This window comes from Megalobrama amblycephala, linkage group LG7 (assembly GCF_018812025.1).
Source record: "Megalobrama amblycephala isolate DHTTF-2021 linkage group LG7, ASM1881202v1, whole genome shotgun sequence".
NCBI classification, from domain to species: Eukaryota; Metazoa; Chordata; class Actinopteri; order Cypriniformes; family Xenocyprididae; genus Megalobrama; species Megalobrama amblycephala.
Window position 1 is genome coordinate 40,198,673 of NC_063050.1, and position 12,104 is coordinate 40,210,776.

The 12,104-nt window shown below is 34.1% G+C and overlaps 1 protein-coding gene across 2 annotated transcripts in view; it reads left to right on the forward strand.

Annotated features, from left to right (window-relative positions):
• Positions 1-7,902, forward strand: part of mtus1b (microtubule associated tumor suppressor 1b) — a 61,551-nt gene extending 53,649 nt beyond the window's left edge. For both annotated transcript variants that reach the window (XM_048197441.1, XM_048197440.1), the window contains 8 exons: positions 589-655; positions 3,344-3,558; positions 3,824-3,929; positions 4,059-4,132; positions 4,313-4,408; positions 5,499-5,615; positions 6,668-6,765; positions 6,890-7,902. In XM_048197441.1, the coding sequence (XP_048053398.1) occupies positions 589-655; positions 3,344-3,558; positions 3,824-3,929; positions 4,059-4,132; positions 4,313-4,408; positions 5,499-5,615; positions 6,668-6,765; positions 6,890-7,097 (981 nt within the window). In that variant the 3' untranslated portion in view covers positions 7,098-7,902. The remainder of the gene's footprint in view (positions 1-588; positions 656-3,343; positions 3,559-3,823; positions 3,930-4,058; positions 4,133-4,312; positions 4,409-5,498; positions 5,616-6,667; positions 6,766-6,889) is intronic.
• Positions 7,903-12,104: the final 4,202 nt, after the last annotated feature.

Here is a 12,104-nt window from a genome sequence, read left to right on the forward strand (position 1 = left end):
GTGATTTTGTCATGCTTTTTATCTTTTTGTTATCTTTTTTTTAAATATTTGTTTAATTTATTTTTATTTTATTTTTTTGTAATTGTAGTACTTCAGCTTAAACATTTTATTTCTGTTAGTTACAAGTGTTCTAATATATTTAAGTTTTTCATCTAATATTTATATTCAATTAAAGAAAATGCGTTTTTTAATGAAAAAAATAAATAAAAACTTTGTCCCCTAGATTTGGTTTATTAAGTCAGATCTGCCACATGAAAAAGTTTTAAGAAATATTGCAATGAGACAAGCTTTACTTCTAAAAATATTTAAAACAACACATTTCTTTTTGTATTATACATTTGTATACATTTTGTATTTTACAAAAATTATTCAGTAAACTACATGGAATATTTATACTTTCAAAAAATGTATTTTAAATATAAATTATTTACTCTATATTCTATTATTTTGTGTTTTATTCTGTTTATTTTATTCTATATATTTAAGTCTAAAATCTTTGTTATACATGTTATCAGCCATCCTTTTACATTTTCTTAAATGGTTTGAATGACTGTTCTTTGGTTTTGTTTCTTCTGTCATTTGTTACAGCGCGAGGTGGCAATCAAACAGAGGGAAGAACTTTCCGTTCAACTCAACAACCTGCAAGAGCAACTGGGTAAGCAACACATGTCCAGTCAAATAATCTGCGGCTTGGTTTCTGTGTCCCTTCCCAAAGCTCACAGAATGTAAGCTTTCATCTTGGTTAGATAGCTGTCATTTAGCAGGTGCTTTTATTCAAAGTGACTTGAAGAACACTAATTGTAGGGAAAGTCTCTGTGAGAAACCTTGGGATAACTGCTTTGCTCAAGGGCACAATCCTGATAAAATAGGGCTGAGTGAGTGTCTAGTTTCGGGGTCACACCTACTTGAGATTGTAGAATGTTTTTTTTTTTCTTCTTCTTACAGATAATTTACCCAAGCTATATTTAGAGGCCAGAATATCATTGAAACTTGAGATTGGGCTCTTTTGGCTTAGCCCTGTCATTGTGGCTGCAAGCGTCACTCAAATTGTCTTTAGAAAATGTAAAATTCTAGTAATCTATGTATTATTTCTTTGTCTGTGTTATCATTGACACCATTTAGCATGTGTATGAGGCTTTATTGCCTTGGAGTGATTTGCCAGTCATGTAATTGTTGTTCGATGATGTTCCTACATTCCAGAATGAGGCTGTTTCGTGTTTTATCCTGTTGTATGCTCTTCTGATGAGCGTTGTATTGATGGAACTGTACAGCTCAGTGTTTGGGAATTAGGAAACCGATATGAATTACCACACGGCAATTACACTCCACCTGTTTTATTACACCCTGTAGACATCTGGAAGCCTTTTACAATGTTTGGAGATGGTGTATTTATTTGTATGTGTTAGCAACAAAATATGACTCCTCGATGCGTTTGTACCTTGAACACAAATACACACACATTCTTGGCAAGCCTGGACACACACATTTCTAATGCTGTAGAATGTTAAGGATGTGCTGCTTGTTATGTTTAATTAGTCTGGCCTTACGCACTGTCATGGCCTTTGGCTTCGGGACAAGTGTGAAGGATGTGTGTGGCGTATGAGGAATGTTTCACTCACACTGGCTTCTGTACGCGAGTCTGAAGGCGCAGTTGGCCAAGTAACACTCTGATCCTAAAGTTTACTGCCCTTTACCTTGCATAATTCAAAGAAATATTTATTGCAAGTTTTCAAAAACATATGCTAGCTAACACATGCATGCTAGACTTGTCCACTGAAAATTTGAGGGGATTCGTAACTTCACTCTTCAGACCTTGTAAATGTAATTTTGGTGTAAATGTACTGGTGGTTCAATCCTCTAGAATATAATTCTTATACCACAGTTGGTTTTAGAATTTAATCTGGATTTTAATCAATATTTAGGGAATTAGGTACACTATAATTCAAATGTTTGATATTGGTGAAATGTTTTTTTAATGTTTTTGAAAGAAGTTTGCTCACCAAGGCTACATTTATTTGATCAGTAAAAAAGTAATATTGAGAAATATTATTACAATTTAAAACTTACTATTTTGATATTTTAAATTATCATTCCTACATTATATTGGCATATAATTTTCAGCAGCCATTACGCCAGTCTTCAGTCACATGATCCTTCAGAAATCATTCTAAAATGCTGATTTCGTGCTCAAGAAACATTTCTTATGTTGAACACTAATATCATATATATATATATATATATATATATATATATATATATATATATACACACACACACACACACACACACACACACACACATATATATATATATATATATATATATATATATATAAAAGACTATTACACTGTAAAAAAAGATATATATATATATATACATATATTATATCATTTTTTTACAGTGTAATAGTCTTTACATTTACATTCACTTTTGATTAATTTAATGTGCCCTTGCTGAATAAAAGTATACATTTTTCAAAAAAGAAATACAATAATAATACTAAAAATAATAAATAATAATAAAAAAGACCATTTAGAATTGAACCGCCAACACAGGTCTTTGTAAATGTCATTTTTGGTGTAAATGTACTAGTGGTTCAGTTACTAGTTACCAGTACGTTCTAGGTTCCATTCAGATTTTATTGACTCTTTTGTGAATTGAGCCACTGGTACATTCTGGATTCTGTTAGAAGATTCTGCTGACTCTTTAGAGAATTGAACCATCAAAACTTTCTAGACATGATTCAATTTGAGATTTTTTAATTTTACTTTTTTTAGTAAATCTAGAATAGATTTTTAGAATCTAGAATAGAATTCTGACTCCTTAGAGTATTTTTCCACCAGTACATTCTAGGTTCTATTCTGGATTTCTGTTCTGGTGTGTTCTAGATTCTACTGTCTCTTTAGAGAATGGAACCATCCGAACATTCTAGATTCAGTTAAAATTCAATTTGCAGTACAATAGTCAGTACAATCTAGAAATAGAATCTAGAATGTACTGATGGTTTCTAGAATCTGTTCAGGGTTCCAAAGTTAGAATCAAGCGCAGATCCTTTAAAACTCAAACCAATACCGAACTCCCCAAGGCCAAGGTTTATGCCGAGACCTGTTCAAAACGTATTGTAGTGAACTAAAAGAGAAAAGGCAGAATTTATTCCAGCATTCATTTCAATTAACCATTCCAACCGTGTTGAAAATAAACTGGAGACCCAGATCCAGACAGAGCCACTGAGCAATAAGACCAAGGTCAAGTTTATATAGTCTTGAGAGTTCTGATGACCAAGACCACAAGATCAAGACTCATCTTCTTTCTAACATGCTCCTTTCCTTCACTCATTCCCCAGGTAACTCTGTCTCATGTTGTGAGCAGCTGGAGAGAGAAAAGGAGGAGGTGCGTGTGACTTTGGAGGCATTGTTTCAGAAACTACAGGACCAGCATCAGACAGAACTACAGCAGCTGGAGGAGAGACTGAAGGACTTCTACTCTGCAGAATGGGACAAGACCCACGAGGCCTATCAGAGAGAGGCGGATAAATGCAGGGCGCTCATGCAGCAGCAGGTAGGATCTTACCTGGGCTTATGTCACAAAGAAATCACAAGTGTTATGTAATCATGTTAAACTATTCAAATCACAGAGCTCTAATCATGCAATATTATGTGTGAGTGTTTTATTTTTTAATGTTTGCACTCTTTTTATGTGCATGTTTGTCTTTATAAATTAATCATGGATGACTGTGAATAAATGCATCTGCTCTGCAGTATCAACCAGCACAATTCTTTCATTGTAAGGTGGCAATGATGATGAGTATGGTTTCTACTGACAGGTAGATGATGTGAGGAACAAACAAGAAGCTCTGAGGAACCAACAGGAAGTGGCACACTCTGAGCAGATAGCAAAACTGAAACATGAACATGAAACTTCACTTGCAGGTAATTTCACTGCACTCATGAAAAGGCCTATTGTTTAACCTTTCATTTAATGTACTGTATTTTGAATTTCATGTAATCTGTCCTGACAGACGAGGAAGATCAATCAGATTTTTGTTGTTCCTTTTCCAGAGCTCAGGAAGAATCATGAACAGGACATGCAAGAACTTGATAAAACAGTGAAGGAATCTGAGGCTATGCTCAATGTATGCATCACCATCTTACCATTTAACTTTCAAATATGAATAATATGTTAAAATAACTTGCTATTAAACTTCTAAATATATAGTATTGAGTTATTTACACAAATTGCAAATTAAAAATATTGTGTATGTACCCTGGCTTTTAGGTGGTTGTTTATTCAATCACTGTTCTCTCCACTACAGGAGAAAATTCAGACTTTGACAGCAGAAAACAAGGCTTTGAAAGAAAGACTGAGAGAGGAGGAGGAGTGGAGGAGAGCTCTGGCAGACAAAAGTCAGGTAAAATTTGCATTTTTGCAATGATTTGCATTAATCACAGTAAAAGAACTGGGCTGGTAAACAGTTTGAATTTAAATAACGGGTTTTATGTGTATGCTTACTACAAGAAGTCAGCACAAAAAACTACCAGTATTTATCAATATTTTGAAGTGGCTTTTGTATTTATATCTTCACTTTTTATTTTTATTAGTTTATATGTATTTCTATTTGGGGTTATTTTTTATTTAAATTTTAGATAGTAATTTTAGATGGCCTTGTGATGCCATCCCAAAGAGACACAAAATCACTTTCACCGACCTTTACCTTGATAGCTGTTCTATGCTGGTGTAATGACCTGCCTAACTCAACCCGATCTGCTTAGTATTTACCCATTTTCAAGAAACATCTGAAGATGCATCTTTTTTGTGAACACTTGACCCATTAATACTAACACTTACTATTATATATATCTTTAAAAAAAAACTCCTTGTTACATTTACTGTGCTAGACTAACTGGGACTAGTCACTTATATATTGTATATATTGGGACTAGTCACTTATATATAGCACTTATGTATATAAATGTGTGTGTGTGTGTGTGTGTATATATATATATGTGTGTATATATATATATATATATATATATATATATATATATATACACACACACACACACATTTGTAAGTTGTTTTGGATAAAAGCATCTGCTAAATGATTACATAAATGTAGTATTTTATTTCACTTAATTGGCAATGCTACATTTCTAATTTTTATTTAAGTTTTTTTTAAGGTTACATTTTTCATCTAATATCTATATTTTTTTTTATTTCAGCTATATTTCTATATAAAAAAATAATAAGTTGTAGTTTCAGTTTTAGTTAACAATAACAACAATCTAGGAATGCATCCTAATACAGTCCATTACAAATGTTTTCATTTGCATGGTTCTTTTGTTTCGGCAAACTTGTCAATAACAACGTCCCCAACCGTACTTTCGAGGGGGCTACTGTGACCCATGCCAAGCCTGTGATCTGTAGAGACGTTCAGTGTACTTCTTTGTAGTCCCATGCGGTGTGAAACACAAACTGAGCACCTGTTTCTCTGTGTGCAGAAGGACGCCCACACACTCTATTTGGAACAAGAGCTGGAGAGTCTCAGAGCTGTGCTGGAAATAAAGACCAACCAGATACACCAGCAAGACAAGAAACTCATGCAGATGGACAAACTGGTGAGATGGTGTACAGATGTTTTTATATATATATATATATATATATATATATATATAACATTCTGGTTAGATTACCCTATATCATTGTATCTATATTAGCCTTTTCTGGGTCAACTGCCGCCTTGTCATTTGAAGGAGGAGTCTGCTGTGATGTTGCTTCCCATCACATAATTATACCCTGTCAGATATTTACTGATTGATTGATTTACTTATAAAATAGTTCATTGCTTTATTTACTTTCCCTTATGTCTTGAATTTTTTCTGCGGAACACAAAAGAAGATACTTTGAAGAATGTTTTTTAATGAAAGTCATATAGTGAAAGTCATTTGGGTCCAAAATGACATTGGACCACATTGACTTCTTTTGTATGCATAAAAACACACTGAGAAATTTAAAATATATTCTTTTGCGTTCTTTTGTGTTTGTGAATAAAGAAATGCATGCAGGTTTGTAATAACATGAGGGTGGATAAATGATAACAGAATGTTCATTTTTGAGCAAACTATCCCATTAGGGTAGTAACGTGCCATATACAGTCAAACCAAAATTTATTCAGACACCTTGAACATTTCATTCATTAATACGGTTTATTCACTATAGTTAAAAAAATGGTAATAAATATGACAATATCTCAGAGTTAAATTGTGTCAGAAAAAAATAATCTTAATTATGTCAGATAACATTAAAGCAAAACATGGTCAGGTCAAAGTGTCTGAATAATTTTTGATATAATTGATTGAATAATTGATTTTTATCAACTTTACTGGCAGTTCACTGTATGAAGAATTTTTGGGTATAATATGTCACAGTTTACTTTATTTTGCTATCCTCACTTACATAAATGAACTATAGTGTCCTGCACCCACTAGTACAAATATATCAGAAATATAAAAAATGTCTGAATAATTTTTGGTTTGACTGTATATGAAAAATTTCTCAAGAGAGCATAAACTCAATGCAAATACATTAATTTAGTTTAATTTTGAGTTTACTATTAGTATAGTGTCCGTTTCATTAATAAATATGTTAATATTTTTATCATTGTTCACAGATTGATGATAATTTGAAACTGGAAGAGTGTTTAAAGAAAGTCCAGCAGGAGAACGAGGACTACAAGGCTAGGATGGACAAACATGCTGCACTTTCAAAGTAAGATACAAAAAAACTGAGGCGTTTAATTTGTCAACTTCTCCTTTGAGTATTTTTTTCTAATATTAGTGTATTATTTTCTCAAAGCAGAGAATTTTAAACCTTTCTTTTTTTCTGACTGTAGGCAGCTCTCCACAGAGCAGGCCGTGTTACAACAGACCCTACAGAAAGAGTCAAAGGTCAACAAACGGCTATCCATGGAGAACGAGGAGCTGCTGTGGAAACTACACAACGGAGACCTCTGCAGCCCTCGACGACTCTCGCCCTCCTCTCCCTTCCCCTCACCTCGAAACTCTGCCTCCTTCTCCACAACCCCGATATCACCCAGATAACCTCTGTACTCAGACCACCCTCACTCAGAGGCACCTATGGACCTTTTGGCCATTTTATTCCTATACTAGGACTTGTACAGTTTGTAAAGACTTGTAAGGTTTATAAATGTTCCCTTTCCCAGTTAAAGACAATGATGCACAGTTGCACTTCTAGATCAAGGAATTGCCTTGTTCAGTTACATGCTTGTTTGTTCTTTTCTGTATGTCTGTCTCTCCCTCACTTTTGGTCCTATCTCTTTCACATACATACACACAGATTCCTCTGAGGAGGGAACATACCTCAGGGCTTGTACATAGTGTACCTCTTCCTCGGACTGCCATTTTCTGTTATACTTGTGCTCTATCTTTTTTTTTTTTTCTTCTTTTTTTTTCTTAATTAAAAATGGTTTGTACATAGTAAGTAAAAGATGTAAAGCTGTTCTTTCTTTGTATGCTCACAAGAACACTATGATATTTGCAAAAAGTATGGAAAACAGGATGCAAAGTCCTCTATTTGCTTGATTTGATTATTTTTTTAGAGCATGTATATAGAAGGTTTTGATCAGAAAGGGAAAAAAAGACTTTTCAAGAAAGAAGCATAAAAAAGTCAACCTCACCTTTAACTGGATTGCATATAGATCCAGATCTCTGTTCCTAATATTGTGGAATGTATTTACTTCTCTCCCAAACTGTGTCCAGTGCCCCCAACATCCAGAACGCTTTAGGTGTGAATGTGTCCCTATCTCAACCGCAGTGCCCTTCTTTGCTTTATTTTATTATTATTTTTTTAATGAATGCATTAAATTTCTGGATGTTTATCCTTGTATTTTGTCTTGTTTATTGTAATGCAAATAACACGTTATGTTTAATTATTTACTGATGTTTACATTTTGAATTTGTTTAAAGGTGTACTAAAGACAATGCAATAGAGATGAAATACACAGAGGAAATACCAGGGAGTTAAAATATGACAAAGATTTATGAGAAACTATATTCTGGACTTCCAAACATCCGCTCAGTTTTATCTCACACTTTCACTGTAAGAGAGCATCACAAAAGATGTTATTTTGAAGAAAGTTGATAACCAGTTTTGGTTCCCATTGACTTGCATTTGTTTTTTGTTTTTTTCTTCAATAAAATGGAAGTCAATGGGAATATATTCCGTTGAAACGACATGACTGAGCAAATAATGACAGAATTTACATTTTTGGGTGAACGATCCCTTTAACCTACTCTGCCACCTTGTGGTTAATGCTAAAACTTTTCACTGTAAGCGGAATGACAAATCATGTATTATTCATTGCATGAGAGGGACCTCTAGTGGACATAAATGGAAATACAAAGTGTTGTGCTCTGTAAGTGGACTACTGAAAAGATAGGATTACAATACAAACACTATATATATATAGAGAGAGAGAGAGAGAGAGAGAGAGAGAGAGAGAGAGAGAGAGAGATTAAGACATGCTTGATTATTTTATTGAGCTATTTTTACAAACTGATTCCAAAAAAGTTGGGACACTACAAATTGTGAATAAAAACAATGCAATTATATGGAAGTTTCAAATTTCAATATTTTATTCAGAATACAACATAGATGACATATCAAATGTTTAAACTGAGAAAATGTATCTTTTTAAGGGAAAAATAAGTTGATTTTAAATGTCATGGCATCAACACATCTCAAAAAAGTTGGGACAAGGCCATGTTTACCACTGTGTGGCATCCCCTCTTCTTTTTTAAAAAGTCTGCAAACGTCTGGGGACTGAGGAGACAAGTTGCTCAAGTTTAGGAATAGGAATGTTGTCCCATTCTTGTCTAATACAGGCTTCTAGTTGGTCAACTGTCTTAGGTCTTATTTGTCGCAGCTTCCTCTTTATGATGAGCCAAATGTTTTCTAAAAGAAAAGATCTGGACTGCAGACTGGCCATTTCAGTACCCGAAACCTTCTTCTATGCAGCCATGATGTTGTAATTGATGCAGTATGTGGTCTGGCATTGTCATGTTGGAAAATGCAAGGTCTTCCCTGAAAGAGACAACGTCTGGATGGGAGCATATGTTGTTCTAGAACTTGGATATACCTTTCAGCATTGATGGTGCCTTTCCAGATGCGTAAGCTGCCCATGCCACATGCACTCATGCAACCCCATACCATCAGAGATGCAGGCTTCTGAACTGAGCGCCGATAACAACTTGGGTTGTCCTTGTCCTCTTTAGTCTGGATGACATCCCAGTTTTCCAAAAAGAACTTCAAATTTTGATTCGTCTGACCACAGAACAGTTTTCCACTTTGCCACAGTCCATTTTAAATGAGCCTCGGCCCAGAGAAAACGCCTGCGCTTCTGGATCATGTTTAGATATGGCTTCTTTTTTGACCTATAGAGTTTTAGCCGGCAACGGCGAATGGCGCGGTGGATTGTGTTCACCGACAATGTTTTCTGGAAGTATTCCTGAGCCCATGTTGTGATTTCCATTACAGTAGCACTCCTGTATGTGATGCAGTGCCGTCTAAGGGCCCGAAGATCACGGGCATCCAGTATGGTTTTCCGGCCTTGACCCTTACGCACAGAGATTGTTCCAGATTCTCTGAACCTTTGGATGATATTATGCACTGTAGATGATGATAACTTCAAACTCTTTGTAATTTTTCTCTGAGAAACTCCTTTCTGATATTGCTGCACTATTTTTCGCCGCAGCATTGGGGGAATTGGTGATCCTCTGCCCATCTTGACTTCTGAGAGACACTGCCACTCTGAGAGGCTCTTTTTATACCCAATCATGTCGCCAATTGACCTAATAAGTTGCAAATTGGTCCCCCAGCTGTTCCTTATATGTACATTTAACTTTTCCGGCCTCTTATTGCTACCTGTCCCAACTTTTTTGGAATGTGTAGCTCTCATGAAATCCAAAATGAGCCAATATTTGGCAAGACATTTCAAAATGTCTCACTTTCAACATTTTATATGTTATCTATATTCTATTGTGAATAAAATATAAGTTTATGAGATTTGAAAATTATTGCATTCCTTTTTTATTCACAATTTGTACAGTGTCCCAACTTTTTTGGAATCGGGTTTGTACATTTGTGTTATATGTCCACATTTTTTCCAATATAAAAAAAACAAGATAAAGGGAAGCAAACTGAAAATATAAACAATTATTACTAGTCAGATGGTAAGTCTCACACTATAGAGCTTAGCTGAGAGGCCAGGAATTATAGATTATAAAGGGCATGTGTGTGCATGTTAGAGAGAGCACATACGTGTGCATATGTGTACGTGTACACGTGTCAATATCCTTATGACATTCCTCACAGACTACATTCGCTAACAGTATTTGCTTATTGAAATGCACTGAGAAAATGCTGACATTATTCCTCTACTGCAAGATTTTGACAGCCTACTGTATGGATCAATATAATATAATGCCTTATATTCAGTGATTGTGCAAACACAACCCAAAGCTCAGCTGTTCCGGTAGAAATATAACTAACAGTAAAAATCCTTAAAGGTACCCGTTCAAAAAGGATATAATTCCCTGATGAACTCTCATAAAGGTCTATTCAAACTGCGTAGCCTAAGCTTTAATGTAAGTGAAATTAAGCACAAAACCATTTATAAATATTAGACACTACAAATTTTCGAATAATACTGGTAACACTTTATTTTACACTGTCCTTGTTACACGTTAAATGTACTTACTTATGCACATAATTATGCATTATGCATTGCATAATGCATAATTACAAGCAACTAAGCCTAAATCAACCCTCCCTAACCAGTAAGTAGGCTACATGTTAAATAATATTACTTATTTGTGTAATTACACTGTAACAAGAAAATAAAGTGTACTTATCTATTATTTTTTATTATTATAATGCATTTGTGAGTTTCTAAATCCATGTTCATCATTAAGATAGTGATGCAAAAACTTGAGAAAATGAGATCCAGGCAGTTGATGACATTGAAGAAAAATGATTTATTCATTTCAATTAAATTTAGCCTCACACGCAGACTTTAATCGATAATGAAAATATTTAATAAAACCAAAAGGTAAAATAACAATCAGAAAGAAGTAATTAATAGTTAATAATAAAATTTAGAGTATTGTCGAATCCAGATGAATAATATACTGAAAGAAGGAACAAAATTAAGACATTTGCAGAATGAAATGAGAGATGAAGCAGAAGAGCAAGGGAGAGCAAGGAAAGGAAAAAGCTAAACTATCAATGACTCAGTCCATTTTATACCATAAGAATAGGGAAAATTACTCAAACCTTGTTTTGTTCTAATCAGAAAAGGCCATAATGGATTTACCCATTATGTCAAAGACTGGTCAGATGTCAAAAATAGATATAGGAGTTGTTTCCCCCTTAGGGAATTTTGCAAATCTTACATTATAACATGTCAGCAGAAATAATAACAGACATATTAAGTTCAAATGAACAACTAATTCCGAAAACAAAACACCATCGCTTCTGCAGTACTTGGCAGGCGTCCAAAATCTAACCACAAACGTGTCAACATGACCTGTCACATTGGAACACTTGAAGAACAATTAAATATATAAAGCAAGCATATATACTCTTAAAGACACCCGAAGAATAACCATAAGGGTACAATAACAAGTAAATACTGATGAGAATTGATATATAAAGTAGGAGTACATAAATATATGAAATCAAAAGTAAAATTGATAAATCATAAGCCATAAATGATTAACATAAATATGAATAAAATGCATGAATATGTATATTGACCATTTTGGATCCACCAGCTAGTAATAGGCCAACTAAGTAGTTTTGTTCTCATTATCCTCCAAGTGACATTGTTCTACACAACAACTGTATTTAGGCTGCTGTTTTGTCTCTTTCATGAATTCAATTCGAATGTTCTTATGTCTTCATTATTTTTTTCGCTTTACAGGTTTAAAATTTGCCCTTGAAACTGTAGGCTATTATTCCCAGTGTACCAAATTGAATACATGTGCGTGTTGCATTACATACTTTTCTTTGACATTATCCTCTAATGT